Below are 21848 nucleotides of genomic sequence, written 5' to 3' on the forward strand. Positions count from 1 at the left end.
GAATTTCCACGCACCAGGCAACTGTTTACATAGCATTTACATTGTATTTACAACTGTTTACACAGTATTTACATTGTATTAAGTATTATAACTAATCTAGTGATGATTTAAAGTATAAGGGAGGATGTACATAGCTTATATGCAAATACTATGCCATTTTATATAGAATGGACTTGAGCATTTGGGTATTTTAGGGTGTCCTGGAACCAGTCCCCTATGGATACCCAGGGACAACTGTACCTTTCATAAGACCCACAAATTTTAATTGTGCTGACGTAATAAAGAGTAATGACTTCTTTCTAGCTGTTATTTATTCAGCAGTACAGCTGGATATCTGCATCAGCTTGCTGCTGGCAGGTGTATCAACGTGGCTGTAACTTTTGGGGGGCAGGATAGTGTATGTGCAGAATGGAGAAGATGGCATTGTACCATAGGGTACATTTACAGTATGTAAAAATATCTCATTGTAAAGAGTATTTAATTTATATAAGATTTTAAAGTATTTGAAATATTTACATTACCTCATTTAATCTTTGCATAGCTGTGGTATGAGACAAAAATATTGCCTCCAAAATGTATGTGGAGGGCTTCCCTGGTGGCGCAGTGGTTGAGAGTCCGCCTGCCGATGCAGGGGACACAGGTTCATGTCCCGGTCCGGGAGGATCCCACATGCCGCGGAGCAGCTGGGCCCGTGAGCCATGGCCGCTGAGCCTGCGCGTCCGGAGCCTGTGCTCCACAACGGGAGAGGCCACAACAGTGAGAGGCCCGTGTACCGCAAAAAAAAAAAAAAAAGTATGTGGAAACTTAAGCCCAGAGAAGTTTCTGTGACCAACTGAGGTCACATGGCTTGTATGTGACAGGATTGGCCCTGGAACACAGGATTACTAACACTGGTCCATTTTCTTTCCCACACACATGTGTATTTGAGTTGGTTTAATCTTCTTTCTTGGAATCAGTATCCACTAGGTGAATTTAGCTATAAAGTTACAGAATCACTGGCCATCAGTGGCTTAAACAAATAGAGGTTTATTTTCTCACATAATGAGAAGCCTGAGGCTGGCAGTCACTGGAGTTGGTCAGCACCTTACTCTTACCAGAACAGGAGATCTAGGATCCTCCTGGTCCTTCCTTTGTTATCTGAAGATGGTTGCTGGATTTGTAGTATCAAGTCCACATTGAAGGCAGTGTGGGAAGGGAAAGGAATGGTATCTTTCTCTTTTGGCAGGAGAGCAAAAAATTTCCCAAACCCACCCCCTCACCTCACCCCTGCCAGCAGACTTCCATTTAGAATTTTTAGGTCTACAGTGATTCCTGGGGTCACCTCAATTTCCAAAGAAGGCTGAGAAAGTCTCAGCTTTTCCAACTCCTGTAGTGAAGGGAAGAAAGGAATTGGTAACAGACATTAGGTCGTGAGCTAGGCTATCATATCTACTTTAAAATTAGTACTAGAAGACTTCCCTGGGTTAGAGCTACAAATGATAATTCTAATAGTTGTATAACTTCTCAAAAGCAGGGAAAGTAGCTAACGCAGTATTCTTTCCTTACTATATTGATAGCTTTATTTTAGTTTTGAACCCATTTAGGTACATTGGAGAATTCTACCTCTCAGTACAGCAACGCAAGCTTTGCGCAGTGGCAGTATCGTAGCCAATGAGGTTTATCCGAGGCGCGATTATTGCTAATTGAAAACTTTTCTCAGTACAGCAATGCCATGTCTATTAGTCCTGGGTCTTTTCTTTAGTAGCTAATTTTTTGACATCAAAAATGAATTTAGTATGTTTTGTCATATTATTCCTAGATATTTGTTTTTATGTTATTGTGCTTAGTAGGTTTTCTTAAATTTCATTTTGTAATGGTTGGTTTCATGAAGACCTAAATGTTTTCACTGGGTATATTCGATTATAGCATGGTGAGTGAGCTTTATACTTTTCTGAATTTTGTGATTTTTGTTTTGCTGTAAATTTGTACTGCTTGTATGACCACAAGAAACAATAAAGCATTTTCTTTCAAAAAAAAAAAAAGAATTTAACTTTGCGTGATGAAAATTCTTATATAAGACTTAAGGCAAACACTTCCTATTCTTTTCTTTTTTTTCCCCAGTTCGACCAACTATAGCCAACAGTGGCAGCCACCCTACTGAAATCATCGTAACTCGAGGGAAGAGCATTTCCTTAGAGTGTGAGGTGGAGGGTATTCCTCAACCAACAGTGACCTGGATGAAAGATGGCCGCCCTTTGACTAAGGGAAGGGGAATGGAAGTAACGGATGAAGGTCATATCCTTCAACTGAAGAATGTCCATGTGTCTGACACAGGCCGTTATGTGTGTGTTGCTGTGAATATAGCAGGAATGACTGACAGAAAATATGACTTAAGTGTACACAGTAAGTATAAACAGGCTCAATAGGTCCATTCACTGGCTGATATAATCTATAGCCTCCTGGATGGGAGATACAGACCTCAAGTGTTGAGTCTTTTATTTATAGTCGATTATTTTCTACATTTGCACCACTTCTTTAGATCAGTCTCATCACTCCTCCTACTATGCCTGACCTTCCATATCTTACCTTGCTGAAATAAGCATATATTGGATATTCTTTTAGGAAAGCACATAGTAAAGTAGATAATTATCTTCTTCAAGTACTTTTGATCCAGTGCTATCCCAAGTAACATTCCATAATTCTATGTTTTCCACATTAGCTGACTTGGCTAGTGTAAGTCTAGGTTCCTTAGAGCTTACTGACTGAGCATCAGATGGGCATAAGTTGTACTGAAGTCAGCTTTAAAATTCTAAGTAATGAGTAGTAAATGTCCATAGGAATGGAGCAAACATACATGTACTCAGGGACACCTATTTGTATGCATACAGTTTGAATTGCATTTTTAAAATCTATAGAAATGGTAAATCTAATAGACATGGTCTTGTAACTTAAATCCAGTTAGAACATGCACAAAGTCCAGTATTAATATCTCGTAATTTGCAGCCAATGGGTAAACCAAAGCTAGAGACTGAAAAGGAATCAGTCCTGTGTATCGTTTTGTTAGATTGTGGTTTTTTCATTCTTTTTAACAGGTGCTTACTATTTCATTATTTGAACGTTTCATACTTTATTTGATCAGTTCTCTAGGGAGGGACATTTAGGTCAGTTGTATTAACAAGAATTTCTGTCATAAAATTTCCTAGGCAAGACTGATGTTGAGAAATCAAGGTCTCAGATTATGCTAAATTCCAGTTGGCTCAATCTTCCATGTACTTCAATTCTGCAAGACCATTGAAAGTGGAGGGTGTCACTGGCCCTTCTCTGTGCAGAAGGAAAACATGATGGAGGGGTAACTTTCCATGGGGCTAATGAGGGACATAGAGGAACTCAAGGCCTCTGTGTAGCCTTGTTTTATCTATGTTCCAGTGCTGGCTTAATTGGGTTTTAACACTGGTTCTCCTCTGACCCAGCCCTTGCACTTGTTCAGGCCTGTTGGGTCAATGTGACTTGTCACTCTATCCTCAGACTATCCTGATTCTACTCTGCTCATTGCACAAACCCGTCTTCTCAACCCACTTTGTGTGTCTCACATTTTTGCATTCACAAGGCATATTTGACCTCGAGGAGCTGGTCACTCATGTCTTTTCTAGACTTCTGGAACTGCCCCACCCCTGCCCCTCTTGGTTGGTCTCTAACTCTCAGGCAACTCCTTCCTCTCAACCTCTCTTATTGTTTCCCCCTACTCTTCCAGACTGTAGTGTTAGAATGCCCCAAGGCTCTGAAATGGGCAATACCTGCTTCTCTATCCACACTCTCTCATGGGTGATTGTGCCAATCCCACCCCCTAATGTGATTGAGCAAGGGAAAGACCTAGGAATCATCCTTGACTCCTCTTTTTCTCATATCTGGTGTCACTAAGTCCCATCAACTCTACTGCTCCTATTCTAGTTGAAACCACATTTGTCTCCATGAGCTGGATTGGGGTGAAAATAAGGAAAAAACCAGCAAGGAAACAACTAGCCCAAGGAACAAAAATGTGGTTAGTATAGATAACATGAAAGCTGGTGTGTTTCACGAGGTTTTGAGCTTCTAATTTGTTCGATTGTTTTTATTTTTTATTTATTTATTTATTTATTTTTGTGGTACGTGGGCCTCTCACCGCTGTGGCCTCTCCCGTTGCGGAGCACAGGCTCCGGACGCGCAGGCCCAGCGGCCATGGCCCACGGGCCCAGCCGCTCTGCGGCATGCGGGGTCCTCCCAGACCAGGGCACGAACCTGTGTCTCCTGCATCGGCAGGCGGACCTCTCAACCACTGTGCCACCAGGGAAGCCCTGTTTTTAATTTTTAATACTAGAATTATTTGTTAGAAAGTTCGGCCTATAAGAAAGTCATGAATCCATATTACCAGAAAAGATGAGTGACTCACAGAAAATCATTCACCACTATTAGAATAACAATATGAAAGTCATTTGGGGACTTCCCTGGTGGTTCAGTGGTAAAGAATCCACCTTCCGATGCAGCAGATGCAGGTTTGATCCCTGGTCAGGGAACTAAGATCCCACATGCCATGGGGCAACTAAGCCCACGCGCCACAACTACTGAGCCCGGGCACCTCAACTAGAGAAGCCCACATGCCGCAAACTACGGAGCCCATGCGCTCTGGAACCTGCACACCACAACTACAGAGCCCACATAACCTGGAGCCCTTGCACCACAACTAGAGAGAGAAATCCCACACGCCACAACTCGAGAGAAGCTCGCATGCTGCAACGAAGAGCCCGAGTGCTGCAACTAAGACCCAACGCAGCCAAGAATAAATAAATAAAATAAACAAAAAAATTTTTTTTTAAAGTCATATGTTGCTATTAGTGAGGAAGAAGTGACATTTTTACTTCCAGGAGTGTTGTCCTCGTCGTCGTCATCATCATCATCATCTTGTGATTGCTTATTTTGCTTACTGTTGACTAGAAAATGGAAGCTTATTTTTAAGAATAAGCTGTTTAGAATTTGGTGTTTGTTACATACTAACCACCCTCCTTTCCATTTCTTGTTTGTTTTGTTTTGTCTTACAGCCCCTCCAAGCATCATAGGAAACCACAGGACACCTGAAAATATCAGTGTGGTGGAAAAAAACTCAGTGTCCCTAACTTGTGAAGCTTCAGGAATTCCCCTGCCTTCAATTACCTGGCTTAAAGATGGGTGTCCTGTCAACTTCAGCAGTTCTCTGAGAATTCTCTCAGGTATTAGAAATTCTTGTAGCCTGGTAACCTGATTAGCTTCCTGTGGCCACAGTTTCTCCTTAATTTCTCATAACTCCATGTCTTCTTTTTTTCTTTATGATCTAGCTGCTTACTATAATCCCCACTGATCATATTAAGAAAAAATTTTAGGACATCAGAAGCTATATGACAATGGGGAAAATCTCTAAATATCTCTATATCCTTTTGACAAAGAAATCTTTGCACTCGCTTATTACTTAAATCATGGGGATGTCAGAGCATTCATGCTGGAATGAGTACCAGCCAATCTGAAAAGTGAAAAATGAAAAGAAATACTTGAAGCCAGAGCCTAGAGTGAATAATGTTATATAACGATTTCTATAACCACGAGTTTAAATTTTTTCACAACTCTAATCTGAGTGAGATTTATATTTCCAAGATGGAATAGTTTTAAGTGAGCTAAGATTTTATCATTATTGTAAAAAAGATATTCCTCTTATTCCTTATCTAATTATGTAGGAAAATCTATTAGCTTATTCTTTATGGATCAGTGTAAGTGTCGAGAGAGGTGTCTTGGGGCATGCCACAGGAATCTGCACTTGGCCCCTTTCAGTAATAATTTGGGTACAGACTAAGAAAATAATCTTGCCAAGTTGATGGGTAATAAAAAGCTTGGATATTTAGAGAAATACCTAATGTGTTGAATGAAGGCATCCGAATTCAAACACACCTCACTCTGGAACTTTTGAATTGAACCTAACAAAAGGAAAATTAAGTAAACTCCTGCACTCACATTCAGAAACCAATGGTGAAAATTAGGGTGAGATATAGCTTCAGAATTCTTCATATGAAAAGATCTCTGAATTGCTTTGGGTATTGAGTATGCATTAACAATATAATGTGTTTATCATGAAAACAGATGCAATGTTTTGCCACATGAATAAAATATATTTTCACCAATAAAACAGGTAAAACACCAGTTGTATTGTGGATTTAACTTACTCATTAGGAAGACTAGAAGAAGGATTTATTGACAGTATTTTCGAAGGAGGATAACCGTGATGGCAAATGATTACAAAGTAAACTATACGTCCAATTCTATTTAACCTGAAAAAATAAACCTTGTGTAACTCATGACAACGTAGTGAAAATTACATTTAAATACTTGAAGAGCCATGGCTTAGAAAAGATGATGTTGGTTCCGTCTAGTGCCAAGTAATACCAGTGTATGGACAATTCTAGGGACAGATTGCAGTCTGAATACAAACAACTTTAAAAAATATTTCTATTGTTGAAAGTCCAGATGAGCTATTTTAGGAGGTAACAAGCTCCTTGCCCCTAAATTTGTTCAAAGTTTAAATTCTCACTTTTGAAGGCTTTTTCAGAAAAGATACTTTCCTAGTATTTGAATTAGGTCTAAATAGCCTAAGGTCCTTCTGTTTCTTCAAGATCTTGGTCTATAAATGATAGCGGCTTAATGAGGAATATATATTGCTATAATTATTATATCTATTGCCTATAATACTAGATTTATAACCTCAGGCAAGTTTCTTAACTTTGCTAACTTCAGTTCTTCACTTGTAAAGTGAAGATACTAGTGGCATTTGCCTCTTAGGGGGTTTTGTAAAGATGAGTTAGTATGTGTAAAGCAGCTAACACAGTGCCTGCTTATATCCTAAGCATCCAATACATGTTTGTTATTATTTGCCATAGACAACCTGGTAAAAGATTTGGGTTTCCCTATCCTAGGAGACTTTCCTATGTCCTATAATGCTGTCATTTTTGAAGGACTGCCTGCCTCTGTTGATCTTAAGGAGTGCATACTGATGGCAAAGATTTCATTGCAGTTTGGTTACCAAAAACCTGAACACATTATCTTCTTCTCTTATAGTCATCCTTATATTATTGTTTTTTTTTTAATTCTCAATTGCTGAAAAAGTAGGAACTCTTTTTAAATATAATAACTACATCAGCATTCCTGGAAATGAAAAAGGCAAGATAAAATTAGGTACTCTGGCTTATTATAGATCCACAGGGGTAGTGTTTTGGTTTTATTGTATAGCTTTGTTTTGTTTGACTAGCAGCTGGAGATCCCTGAGCAAACACATTAAACGTACTTCACCTTGTGGCGCTGCCAGAAGAGTCATTCAGTTTTACAGTCTGAACATGTGTGTTGTGCAATCGATGACTGAGAATCAGATGAATGGCGTATGACTCGCTTGTTCCTTGATTGGCTGCACATTTCTGTTTCATTAAGATTAGTCCTCCTGAGACATTAAGTCAGGCTTTTCTGAAAGAAGTACTTTGTTGAAGGTCCTATCATTGTTATGAAGTTATCTGCCAAGAACAGATAGCTGCTATAAAAATTTAATAGGTACGAGAAATGTCTCCATCTAAGTATAATTTACTGTCCAACCCTTTTTTGTCTTTCACTGCAGTAAGGGAGAGGACCAGGAAACAAAGAGAAAGGAAAGATCATGAGATTTATGAGGTTGAGGTTTGCAGAGCCAGCAATGACTCATAAACGTTGTATTTTTTTAATATCTCTCAACTGGAATCATATTATGGTCTCACTAATCTGAAGTAGCAGTGAGTGCTTTTGAATGCTTTCCTAATTAACATAAGTTTTTTGACATGTTTAGGGAATTTCTGTATTCAACTTTGCTTACTTAAATTCAACTGGGGAAAAAGACTGAGTTTAGATAATCAGTTTTGTCTGTCTAAATAAGATATTACTAAGTTCACCTTTCATTGGTTTGAGGATGAGTAGGTTGCTTATAGGAAAAGGTCAATGAGGGCTTGTGTTTATAAAAACATAAAGCAGTTGGAAACTCCTGATAAATTCAGATCCAGGTGAATATTTACATGAAAATTTTATGTTTAACCATTTCAATGTTTTTAGTTCAAATTCAAGGTACTAAGCAAAAATACACCGAGTGGAAAATTATTACAAAACCTAAGAAATGATTTACACTTTTTTTTAAACATCTTTATTAGAGTATAATTGCTTTACAGTGGTGTGTTAGTTTCTGCTGTATAACAAAGTGAATCAGCTATACATATATATATATATATATATATATATATCTCCCCATATCCCCTCCCTCTTGTGTCTCCCACCCTCCCTATCCCACCCTCTAGGTGGACACAAAGCACACAAAGTGTACATATGTCCATGCCACTCTCTCACTTCGTCCCACCTTACCCTTCCCCCTCCCCGTGTCCTCAAGGACTCTACTCTCTCAGTGTGTCTCTTTGCTCTCTGCCAGCTTTGTTTCAGTCTCACCTGCTGGCTCCTCTTCCTTGGTCCTTAATAGGAGTTTTCCTCCAAATTACACCCTTCAGCATATCAGTTTCATTCCCAGTCTACCAGAATCTTTCTTCATTACATAGAAGTTCAAAATATAAAGAGGAACAAAATCAGAGTCGTGCTAAAGAACAAAGTGACCCTCATGAACTTTGATATAAATAGTTCTAGAATTCCATGAAACTCAATTGAAAACTCGTAGTCAGTCTTCATGGTTTCATTCATCCCTTGTATATTGATGTCATCCGAATCTGGGTAGTTGGTGTGGTCCTCTTTCTAACGTTCCCATTTCACGTGTTCCACTGCAAACTGGGAATCTTTTCGTAAACATCCTGTCACGGTTGTTTTTCTAAAGCACGAATCAGAGCATGACTTTTTTGTTTATGTACTTCCATAGCCTTTAGTGAACACAATAAAGTCTAAATTCCTTAGCATAGCATTCGAAGGCCCACAGAATCTGGTCATACTCCAACTAGTCTCATCTCTCACTGTTTCCTCCACCTGTTCTGTTTCAGGTGCCACACCTCTCATCTACTTTCTACCTCTAGATCCTCATTCATACTCTGCCTACAGCGGTGTCTCTTAACTCCTCTCTGTGTTAAAGAATACTTACCTTTCAAGATTATGTTCAAACAGTACCTCTGTGAAACTCCATTTCTTACTTGCTGTCACCTAGGTTTGTATTAACTTTTTTTATCCATTAAATCAGACATTTCTTCTGAATTATCTATTCTGCTTCATATAGCCTTCAAACATGTGATATTTTTTAAAAGCTTGACATAAATGCATTTTAAAGGCCTTTGAAGTGAATTGATTACATTTTCCCAAAATTCAGCACTACACGGCTAACTTGTAAAGTTACAGATTTCTTTTTGCGTCATCTGGTGGTTTGCTTCTCCAGGAGGAAGGACTCTGCGGTTGATGCAGACCAGAATGGAAGATGCTGGCCAGTATACTTGTGTTGTAAGGAATGCAGCTGGTGAAGAAAGAAAAACCTTTGGGCTTTCAGTATTAGGTATATATATAACTTATAATATCTAGACAAAATAAAATGGTCTTAAATACATTCTGGAAGCAGAGTTAAAATTTATCTGCAGCTTGAACTTACATTTGTGTATTCTTTGGCCCCTGGACTGTCACTCTTGGCAAGAATTCAATGTTAGAATGGTTTGTACGTAATCAGTTGGATTAAAATGGCTGAAATGCCATGTCTTATCAGTTCACCATTGTTCAACAATGTTCTAAGACTCTAATAACTTATTTAATGTGAGTGCTTATCAGAGTTATAGAGGGAGAAATGTGTCTAATAGATTTTGTTACTCTTTGACTTGTTGACATATTTATGATTTACATACAATAAAATTCATTATAATTGAATTTATGACATATAACTTTATAGTATATCTTAGAATTGATCAAACAATATAACATTCTAGTAAACAAATAATAATGAGAATTTGGAGGGATTGTTTTAAAGGGTACAGCCTAATAAAAAATATGAAAATAGATGCCTATAAATAACCATTCTGCTGTTAGAACTTACTTTTTCTGTCTTTTTTTTTTTAGTACCACCTCACATTGTGGGTGAAAACACATTTGAAGATGTGAAGGTAAAAGAGAAACAGAGTGTTGCATTGACTTGTGAAGTGACAGGTAAGGGTCTCAGCTCTTGCATTTCTGCTCAACTCACTGGTTATTCATTGCCTCCACTTATCTCTTAGTTGAGAAAAATCAAGCATTTGACCTTGAATTCTAGCCCAATATAGATGGAAGAAGTATAGGAGGAAACCTTTCAGATTCTGTGGAGATAAAAAGGAAATTCCTACACTGAAAAAAGGAAGGAAGGAAGGAGAGAGGGAGTAGGGGAGGAAGGAAAGCAAGGAAGAGAGAGAGACAGAAAAAGACACATTAGTCTTTTCTTTCAACTCAATAAATGATTCTTTTTTTTAATCCTATTCCTATTTGTGGGTAAGATTTCCTGTCCCACCTCCTCTTATTTTTTCTTTCCTTCCCTATGTTTGTACCTTCCTTTCCTTTTTATTGTTTTCTTAAATTTTATTTCAAAGAAATAGGAATTTTGGTGAAAGTATAGCATCACTGATAGTGGGAATTACCCAAGATCAACACTGTCACCTTTTGTAAGCATGTTTGCATATTACCAAGGAAATGGAAAAGAGTAAAAATAAAAGTGAAAATTCTAAACCCAATTTCACCGGCTTTACCAGTGAATCATTGTGTTGCATGTAATAAAAATCAACAGATCTCTAAGAGAATGTGTTCAAGACTGTCTTTTTAGTAACGGCACAGCCTTGCAGTTTTAATGGAACGACTAGAGCAGCCCATACTTTTTATAGAAAGCAAGTGTTTTAAGGAAGATTCAATTAATTTCTTATTTCATTGTCTACATGCCTTGCATGAGCAATACATTTAAGTAAGCAAGGAAATATTTTCATTTTAAGAAAGACAGATATAAAAAGTGTCACATATACTATTACTTAACCTGTTTTCTTTTTTTCTTGCAATGATGTGGTAACAACTATTGCATAGAGAACAGCTGCCTAAATTTTGTAGTATCCCATCTTGAGCCTTCCAGTTTGTTTTTTTTAACGTTGACATTTGGTTTTTTAAGATACTTCTTTTTTATTCTTTCTTTCAGTTTCATTGAGATATAATTGACATATAATATTGCATAAGTTTAAGGTGATTATACACACACACACATACACACACACTCACACACACACACAAAATGATCACCACATGTTTAGCTAACATCCATCACTGCACATAGCTACACAACTTTTTTTCTTGTAATTAGAACTTTTAAGATCTACTCTCTTAGCAGCTTTCAGTTATACAGTATGGTATTGTTAACTGTAATCACAATTATCATCTTATAACTGGAACTTTGTGCCTTCCGACCACCGTCACTCATTGCCCCACCTCTAACCTCCTACCTCTATAACCACTAATGGGTTCTCAGTTTCTATGAGTTTGTTTTTATTAGATTTCACATATAAGTGAGAACATACAGTATGTCTTTCTCTGTCTGACTTATTTCCCTTAGTATAATGTCCTCGAGGTTTATCTGTGTTGTCAAAAATGATAGGATTTCCTTCTTTTTTCATGGCTGGATAATATTAAATTATATATATATAGTAAATAATATTAGTATTATATATTGTATAGTAATATTTAGTATTTAACAATAATATTAAATTATATGTATAATTTTATATATGTCACATTTTCTTTATCCAGTTATCTATCTATGGACACATAGGCTGTTTCCATGTCTTGGCTATTGTGAATAATGCTGCAGTGAACGTGGGAGTGCAGATGTCTCTTTGAGATAGTGATTTCGTTTTCTTCGGATATATGCCTAGAAGTAGAATTGCTACACATATGATAGTTCTATTTTTAGTTTTTTGAGCAACCTTGATACTGTTTTCCATAGGGGCTATACCAATTTACATTCCCTCCAAAGGTTCACAGGGGTTCCCTTTTTTCCACATCCTCATCAACACTTGTCATTTCCTGTATTTTTGATAATAGCTGTTCTAACAGGTGTAAGGTGATATCTCATTGTGGTTTTGATTTGCATTTCCTGGATGATTAGTGGTGCTGAACAGCTTGTCTTGTACCTGTCAGCCATTTGAATATCTTCTTTGGAAAAATGTCTATTCAGGTCCTTTGCCATTTTTTTAATTGAGTCGTGTGTGTGTGTGTGTGTGTGTGTGTTTGCTATTGAGTTATATGCATTCCTTACATATTTTGGATATTAACCCCCTTATCAGATAGTGCTTTGAAAATATTTTTTCCCACTTTGTAGGTTGCCATTTAATTTTGTTGATGTCTTCTTTTGCTGTATAGAGCTTTTTAGTTGATGTAGGCCCATTTGTTTTTGCTTTTGTTGCATATGCTTTTGGTATCATATCACAGAAATCATTGCCAAGACCAATGTCAAGGAGCTGTGTACCTATGTTTTCTTTTTTAATTTCAGCTGCTTTTTAAAAAATTTTTATTATTTTATTTATTTTTTAATGTTTATTTATTTTTAATTTGTTTTTATTTTTTAATTTTATTTTTGGTTGCATTGGGTCTTCATTTGTGTGCAGGCTTTCTCTAGTTGTGTCGAGTGGGAGCTTCTCTTGTTGCAGAGCACAGGCTCTAGGTGCTCAGGCTTCAGTAGTTGTGGCATGCAGGCTCAGTAGTTGTGGTTCATGGGCTCTAGAACGCTGGCTCAGTAGTTGTGGCTCATGAGCTTAGCAGCTCTGCAGCATGTAGGATCTTCCCGGACCAGGGATCGAACCCATGTCCCCTGCATTGGCAGGCGGATTCTTAACCACTGCGTCACCAGGGAAGTCCCTGTCCCTCTGTTTTCTTTCAGGAGTTTTATGGTTTCAGGTCTTACATTTAAGCCTTTGATACATTTCAAGTTAATTTTTATGAGTGGTGTAAGACGCGGGTCTAGTTTCCTTCTTTTGCATGTGAATATCCAGTTTTCCCACTGCCATTTACTGAAGAGACTCTTTTTCCAATGAGTATTCTTGACCCTCTTTACTAATATTAGTTGATCGTATATGCACGGCTTTATTTCTGTGCTTATGATTCTGTTCCATTGGTATATGTGTCTATTTTATGGCAGTACCTTACTGTTTTGATTACTGTAGCTTTGTAATGTAGTTTGAAGTCAGGACGTATGATGCCCCCAGCTCTTCTTTCTCAGGATTGACTTGGCTATTCAGTGTCTTTTGTGATTCCACACAAATTTTAAGATTTTTTTTTCCATTTCTGTAAAAAATGCCATTGGAATCTTCATAGAGATTGCACTGAACCTATAAATAGCTTTGGGTAATATGGACATTTTAACAATATTAATTCTTTCAGTCCATGAACACAAGATGTCTTTCTGTTTATTTGTGTCTTCTTTTATTTATTTCATCAATGTTTTATAGTTTTCAATGTAGAGATCTTTCACCTCCTTTGTTAGATTTATTCCTAAGTTTTTGTTTTTGTTTTTGATGCTATCGTAAATGAGATGTTTCTTTAATTTCTTTTTCAGATCATTTGTTGTTAGTGTATAAAAATGTAGTGATTTTTTTAATGTTGATTTTGTATCTGAAACTTTATTGAATTTGTTGATTAAAGCAAACAGTTTTTGGGTGGAGTCTTTAGGACTTTATATAAATAATCATGTCATCTACAAATAGAACTTTACTTCTTCCTTTCCAATTCTGATGCCTTTTATTTCTTTTTCTTGCCTGATTGGCTAGGACTTCCAATAAAGTGTTGAATAGGAATGATGAGAGTGGGCACCCTCATCTTGTTCTTGATCTTAAAAAACTTTCAGTACTCAGTATGATGTTAGCTGCAGATTTGTCATATGGCCTTTATTATGTTGAGGAATGTTCCTTCTATATACAATTTGTTGAGATTTTTTATCATAAATAGATGTTGAATTTGGTCAGGTGCTTCTCTGCATCTATTGAGATGAGCATATGATTTTTATCTTTCATTCTATTGATACAATGTATTATATTGATTTGTGTATCTTGAACCATCCTTGCATCCCAGAGATGAATACCATTTGATCATGGTGTATGATCCTTTTAATTTGATGCTGAATTCAGTTTTCTAGTATTTTCTGAGAATTTTGTATTTATATTCATCAGGGATGTTGGCCTGTAGTTTTCTTTTCTTGTGGTGTCCTTACCTAACTTGGGTGTCAGGGTAATGCTGGCCTTGTAAAACGAGTTTGGGAATGTTCCCTCATCAGTTTTTTGAAAGAGTTTGAGAAGACTTGATATTAATTCTTTTTTAAACATTTGGTAAAATTTATCACTGAAACCATCTGGTCCTAGATTTTCCTTGTTGGGAGGTTTTGACTTCTGGTTTAATCTACTTACTAGTAATTGGTCTGTTCAGATTTTCTTTTTCTTCATGATGTAGTCTTGACAGGTTGTATATTTCTAGGAATTTACCCATTTGTCCTAGGCTGTAGTTGTTGAGCGTAGTCTCTTATGATTCTTTGTATTTCTGTGGTATCAGTTGTAATGTCTCCTCTTTCATTTATAATCTTATTTATTTGGGTTCTCTCTTTTTTTTTCCTTAGTCTAATGTTTTGTCAATTTTATCTTTTCAAAGAACCAATACTTAGTTTTATTAATCTTTTCTATTGTTTCCTTGTACTCTATTTCATTTATTTCTGCTCTAATTTTTATTATTCTCTTCCTTCTGCTAATTTTGGACTTAGTCTGTTTTTTTCCTAGTTCCTTGAGGTGTACTGTTAGATTTTTTTTTAGAGATCTTATTTCTTCTGTGATGTATGCATTTATCAGTATAAATGTTCCTCTTAAAACTGCCTATGCTCTATCCCTTAAGTTTTGGTGTGTTGTGTTTCCATTTTCATTTGTCTCAAGAAATTTTTTTTTCCCTTTTGATATCTTCTTTGATACATTGGTTGTTCAACAGTATGTTGTTTAATTTCCATTCATTTGTGTATTTTCCAGCTTTCTTCCTGTTATTGATTTCTCATTTCATATCATTGTGGTCATAAAAGACATTTGGTATGATTTCAATCACTTTAGATTTACTGAGATTTGTTTTGTGGTCTAACATATGAGCTATGCTAGAAAATGTTCTATGTGTGCTTGAAAAGAATGTGTATTCTACTTTTGTTGTACAGAATGCTCTGTATGTGTCTGTTAGGTATATTGGGTCTATGGTAATTTTCAAATCTCTGATTTGTTATTGATTCTCTGACTGGATGATCTATCCATTGTTGAGAGTGGGGTATTAAAGTCCCCAACTATTTTTTTTTTTTTTTTGTGGTACGCGGGCCTCTTACTGTTGTGGCCTCTCCTGTTGCAGAGCACAGGCTCGGGACACGCAGGCTTAGCGGCCATGGCTCATGGGCCCAGCCGCTCCACGGCATGTGGGATCTTCCTGGACCAGGGCACGAACCCGTGTCCCCTGCATTGGCAGGTGGACTCTCAACCACTGCGCCATTAGGGAAGCCCCCCCCCCCCGCAACTATTATTTTATTGCTGCTTATTTCTCCTTTTATCTCTGTTAGTATTTGCTTTATATATTTAGGTGCTCCAATATTGGGTGCATAAATATTTACAGTTATTATGTCTTTCTGATGGACTGACCCCTTTTTCATTGTATCTTGCCTCTTTTGACCAATTTTAGCTTAAGGTCTAGGCTGATATAAGTATAGCTGCCCCAGCTTTCTTTTGGTTACCATGTTCTTGACATATCTTTTTATATCCTTCTACTCTCAGTTCACATGTACCTCTAAAGCTAAAGTGAGTCTCTTGTAGGCAACATACTGTTGGATCTTGATTTTTTTTCTTCATTTAGCTATTCTATGTCTTTTGATTGGAGAATTTAATCCATTACATCTAAAGTAATTATTGATAGGTAAGGACTTACTATCTCCATTTTATTGGGGTTTTTTTAATTGTTTTGTAGATCCTTTCTTCCTTGCTTCTTATCCTTCTCTTCTTTTGTCATTTGATGACTTTCTTAGCAATATGCTTTGAGTGCTTTATCATAACTTTTTGTGTAGCTATTAAAGATTCTTTTCCTTTGTGGTTAACAGAGGCTTACATAAGATATATGTAGAACATCCTATTTTAAACTAATAATAACTTAACTTTGATAGCATACATAAACTTCACTTTTACTTCTCTTCCTCTCACATCTTAGGTTATTAATGTTACAATTTACATGTTTTTTATTTTGTGTATCTAATAACAAATTATAGATACAGCTATTTTTTAAATGTTTGTTTTTTAAATTTTAAAAGTGAGTTACGTATCACCATTACAGTATTAGAGAATATGACTTTGACTACATATTTACCATTACCAGTGAGTTTTGCACATACATTTATGTGGTTTTACGATGATAATTAGCATCCTTTTATTTCTACTTGAGAATGCCATTTTGAATTTCTTGTAAAACAGGTCTGGTGTGTTTTTTCGTTTTTGTTTGTTTCCCTCAACTATTACTTGTCTGGGAAAATCTTTATCTGTCATTTCATATTTTGGCAGCTATAGTATTCTTGGTGGACAGGCTTTTTTTTCAATATTTAGAACGTTTTATGCCATTCTCTCCTAGCCTTCTAAGTTTCTTATGAGAAATCTGCCTATACTTTTATGGGGGGTTCCCTTGTATGTGATGTGTTGCTTTCTTCTTACTACATTCAAAATTTAGTTATAATGTGTTTCAGTGTAGCCCTTTTTTAGTTCAATCTATTTGGGATCTTTTGTGCCTCATGAGTCTGGATGTCCGTTTGGGGAGTTTTCAGACATTATCACTTTAAATATACTTTCTGTTCCTTTCTCATTCTCCTCTCCTGGGATTTCCATAATGTGTATATTGTTTTTGTAATGGTATCTCATAACTCCTGTAGGCTTTCTTCACTTTTCATTCTTTTTTCATTTTGATCCTCTGACTGGATAATTTCAAATGAACTATATTCTAGTTTACTGATTCTTTTGCTTGGTCAGCTCTGAAGTTGAAGCTCTCTTTTGAATTCTTTAGTTCAGTCATTCTATTCTTTAGCTCTAGTATTCATTTGTTTGATTGTGGTTTTTTTATGATTTCTATTTCTTTGTTGAACTTCTCATTTTGTTCATGCATTGTTTTCTTCATTTTGTTTACTAAACTTGATTAAGAGTATTATTCTGATTTCACAGTTCATAGATCTCCATTTTTTAGGGTCAGTTATTGAGTTATTGGAGCTTTATTAGTTTCCTGTGAGGTATCATGTTTACCTGATTCCTTGTATTGGTATCTGCACACTTGAGTAAAGGGTCTCTGATTCCAGACTTTACAGGTTTGCTTCAGCAGAGATTGTCCTTCACCGTTCAACTCAACTTCGGATTCTGGATGGGTCAGCTGGTAGCATCCTTGGGCAGGTGGGGTTTTCTCTCAGGGTCTCTATTTGGGTGAGGCCACTGCCTCTTCCTTAGATGTGAGGTCGGGACGGGGGGTGCCATTGGCTGGGAACAGTTGGTTAGGACTAATGATTTGGTTTCCTGCCCAAGTGCAACTGTAGAATAGGCCTGAGTTACCTGGATTCTCTGGTCATACTTCCTAGTTGGATAGGACTGTGTGCTATACTCAGCAGTTGAGTAGGCCTGTGAATTTGCTTTCCTGCCCAGGCAGGGCCATAGAACAAGCTCCATGGCCGATACAGTTGTGCCTTAATATGATATCATCCTAATCTTCTTTCCTAACAGAATGTGTTTTTATAGTTTTAAATTTTCAAAAACAAAATGTTTGAGCAATTTAAAACTTAATATTTAACAAAAGTCCCATGAAAAATATGAAAGATCTTTTTTCTCTACGCTATAAATATTAAAGGAATAATTAATAGATATTTCTATCTTTCTACCTATCTATATATCTATGCTAGAATCCTGGCATACATATCTGCTTGTTGAATTGTTTAATTAAAGTTTTTTTTTCCTTTTTATACAGCTTTCCCTCAAAAATAAAAATCTTCTTTAAAAATTTAATATGAATGCAAAGGTATTCATGAGTAATAATTTTAGTAAACATGTATACTCCATTATTTTTTAAGTGTATTTTACTATGAAAATATTTAATTGTAATAGCCTAAGGTATGGTATAAATTTAGTTAAACACAGAGACTAACATAACTCTTTCACTTATAGATTTTTAAAATCATAGCATGATTATTATTATAAATTCAGTTATGTTTGCAAATTTATTTTAAAATGCATGGCTACTGCATTGTTTCAGAAGTGGAATATTTTAAAAGGGAAATGAATAAAAATGCATCCTTTTAGTTACCAACTGTAGACATGTGATTATTAGCCAACTCTCAGAAATGACTTTTTGTTGTAGGGAATCCAGTGCCAGAAATTACATGGCAGAAAGATGGGCAGTTCCTCAAAGAAGATGACACCCATCATCTTATGTCTGGTGGCCGTTTTCTTCAGATTACCAATGCCCAAGTGTCACACACTGGAAGATATACATGTTTGGCTTCTAATACAGCTGGTGACAAGAGCAGAAGTTTCAGTCTTAATGTGTTGGGTAGGTATAAGCATTGCTGCAAATCTTGAAGAATCAGCCATGGCAATAGGCCAAATTCTCTTCTTTTTCTGTTTACTTAATATTTCTACCATAGAATTTCATTATTTCAGAAGGACCAGTGCTTGTGTACATTTGCTGGTTTTCTTTTATTAATTCATACATTCATTCATTGCATTTGGCATACCTACTATATTCCAGGTACTGTGTTTTGTGTGAAGTGCAACTATGAACAAGATAGATATTAAATAAGCAGTAGTAAAGGAAAAATAAATACTGGTCAAAAAGAAGCAGGTCAACAGTGAAAGAGGATCACCGTGAGATGTTTTATCATTTCTTTGTGGGACTCTGCCATTATTGGTAATTGCCCATACTGAAATCTCTGTTGGTAACTATGATGAAGGAGAGGAGATGCAGACAAGCTCACCAAAACTGTATGCTTGCTCATGAGCGATAGTGAATTAACACAGTCCCTTGGGAGGTTGAAGGGGTCAAACAAAACAAAACATCATTAAAATGATTTTATTTTAGAAGTGTGCTTTCCTCTGTCTTAAAACACATTTCCCCTCCTTCCCGTTGCCAACTTATGTAGCAGTATTGTGAGCAGAACATCTGCTCCTGCTGGGGTGAGCAACTACCGTAGATTTTCTTTTTCTTAACATAATATGCTGCTCATCTGTCTTTATGTGTGTTTATCTGTGTCATTTGCTAACTCACTGATCCCTAAAAAATCTTAAAGGAAGAAAGTTGACAGGTATTGCTGTGCAGTAAATTACCTGGACGTTGCAAATTTAGGTATTTTGCCATTTAATTAATAGTTATTTTTCCCAGATAAATCCCCTCCCCTTGAAATTAATATATAATGTGTAAATTCTATATTGTCAGTGATAAGCTGTGAAGATTCCTAGATTAAAATGTAGACTGCAACTACAAGTGTAGGTTTTAAATCTCACGTGGTTTCCTTCTGATTTAATACAGATTAGCTTGTACATTTGAATATCAAGCCCTTTGAGAGCAATAAAAACTACACCATGAAAAAATATGGAGTAGGAATGATGAAATAACTACACATGCAGTTTCTGCAGCATTAAAGTTATACTTATGTCTTGGAAATGATATTAAAATAGATTCCTAATTTCTGCTCACGTTAGAAATTTAAAATGCACCACCTAAATGTATTGTATTTGATTACTAATATCAAAACACATTTCATTCTACTTAAATAAACTGACCTATAATGCGATGCAAATTTTTGCAATTTTTTATTTGTTTGTATGTTTTGATAGTTATTGGCTAGACTGGGGGAATATGTAGTCCCATACGTAGAAACTCCCATAGAGGACACAGTCCTCAGGCAGCTTACAGTCTAATTGAGTAGAAGAGATATATAGGCCAGAAATGTTAAGTCAGAATACTGGATAATGTATTAATAAGTGTCAAATAAATCGTATATATAAGTAATAATTACATAAAACTATAAACTCCCTAGGACAGAACCCTTTTTATCTTGAAAAGGATATAGCCCCAGCACCTAACATAGCAGTGAATAACAGATGCGTGGATAAGTAAGAATGAGAGTTCATGAGCCAGTTGTCTCCTAACACACCCGTCTTCCCTGCATGCCCATCAGCGAATGAAAGGCAAATGCCCTGCCCTGGATTTCTTCTCCTCTCCTGTAGCCCATTGCTTCTCTTAGAGCTCTGTGTTCCTCATGCCTCCTTCCTCCTACCACTGACTCACCTCCCAGTACTGGCTCATGTCCACATCCTATCCCTGTCCTCTGGAAACCTGATTTAAAACTCTTTCTGGCTCCTTTCAGTAACTGAAATCTGACTTCCCAAGAGACATTAGCTCCCTGGGGACTCTCTCCAGTGGAGATCACTTATTCTTTACCCCAGGCATCTCAAGTCATGCTCTCTGACTATATTCCTTCCTCTGCCTCCTACCCGCTTCCTAGTTACTTATTTCTTATCATTTTCCCTCATTCATTGAAGATGAGGGATCTGAATTCAAGTCTTCTTTTCACCAACTTCATATAAAGTTGAGGCTGTTCAGGTGTGTGCACTGGCAATTTCCAGTCTACCAGCCATAATTCAGTGTCTTTACCCTTTCTTTTCCCAGAGGGTGTTATCCTTTTTGTTCACAGTTACTGCTTCTGCTTATGCCCTTGATCCTATATCTTCCCCCCTTCTTTGGTCTGCCAGTCATGCCCACCATCTGCCTTACCTTCAGCTTTACCTTCTGCTGTCTCCATCACTTCATATAGTCACTACTCCCTGTCTATACTTCTTGTCCCACTACATATGGGCTTCTGCCCACACCATTCTTGACACTGCTGTGGTGAAGACTACCCTGTTGTTAGATGCAACGAACATTGTTCAGTCCTTATCTTAACGTTTGGATATTATGTATCACTTTCTCCTGGACACTGCTCTTCCCCAGTTATCCTTGCACCCCTTTGGTTGCTCCCTTTCTCCCTCCTTTATGGACTCATACTTAATCTGTCTCTTAAACATTAGGTCCCCTCATGTTTTGTCCTTACTTCAGCGTTCATTTTACTCTAGATATTCTCATCAAGTAACAAAAACTTAATTCCCAGAGGTTTAATGATCATCTCTTAGCAACTGGAGACTTTTTAAAATCCATACCTGCAACCCTGATCCTTCTCCCAAGGTTCAGATTTCTATATACAGTTGCTTGTTGGACATTTCTACCTGGAATTCTCACAGGCACTTAAAATTCAAGATATTCAGACTGAACAAATCATCTTCCCCTCCTAAGTGAGCAAATCTTTCCATATTTTCTATTTATTTTGCTTCGTTGAAGTTTACCTAGGTTCGTTCCCAAGCAATAAAATTGGAAGTTATATTTGACGTTGGTTTCTTTACCCCTTAAATTCTATCATCAAATCCTGCCAATTGATGTCCTGAATTTTTCTTTAGTTGCTCCCCCCTCTTTATGCCTTTCTTCACTGCTCTAGTTCAGGCCCTCACTATCTTTTATGGAACAGATGTACTTGTCTGTCTTTCCCCTGCTTCCAGCATTGACCCCCTTGAATCCATCCTCTATATATTTCCTGCTTGCCCCTCATTGTTTACACTACTCTGCTCCCAATATGCTCCCTCCTCCTAGTAGTCTCCCTTCTTTCACCTTCTGACCACCACCAGTCCTTTGAGGCTCAGTTTGAAATCTGCTCCATTAGGAGATCTCCCCTGATGAGAGTCCACACACCACCCCACACCTCAGATTGGATTGGATGCCATGCC

At 36.9% G+C, this 21848-nt stretch overlaps 1 protein-coding gene and 1 non-coding gene across 5 annotated transcripts in view; both read left to right on the forward strand.

The window, feature by feature from the left end:
• HMCN1 (hemicentin 1) overlaps nucleotides 1–21848 on the forward strand; it is a 524815-nt gene that overhangs the window by 330348 nt on the left and 172619 nt on the right. For all 4 annotated transcript variants that reach the window (XR_010941259.1, XM_067728936.1, XM_067728938.1 and 1 more), the window contains exons 45-49: nucleotides 2101–2382; nucleotides 5052–5219; nucleotides 9407–9520; nucleotides 10072–10158; nucleotides 18394–18585. Coding sequence is in view for 3 of the 4 variants with exons in the window: in XM_067728936.1 (XP_067585037.1) it covers nucleotides 2101–2382; nucleotides 5052–5219; nucleotides 9407–9520; nucleotides 10072–10158; nucleotides 18394–18585 (843 nt within the window). In the remaining variant the exon portion in view is untranslated. The remainder of the gene's footprint in view (nucleotides 1–2100; nucleotides 2383–5051; nucleotides 5220–9406; nucleotides 9521–10071; nucleotides 10159–18393; nucleotides 18586–21848) is intronic.
• LOC137220389 (U4 spliceosomal RNA) lies at nucleotides 1622–1768 on the forward strand. Its single transcript, XR_010941680.1, has one exon. It is a non-coding gene; the product is annotated as a U4 spliceosomal RNA (small nuclear RNA).

Source organism: Pseudorca crassidens, chromosome 2 (genome assembly GCF_039906515.1).
Source record: "Pseudorca crassidens isolate mPseCra1 chromosome 2, mPseCra1.hap1, whole genome shotgun sequence".
Taxonomy (NCBI): domain Eukaryota; kingdom Metazoa; phylum Chordata; class Mammalia; order Artiodactyla; family Delphinidae; genus Pseudorca; species Pseudorca crassidens.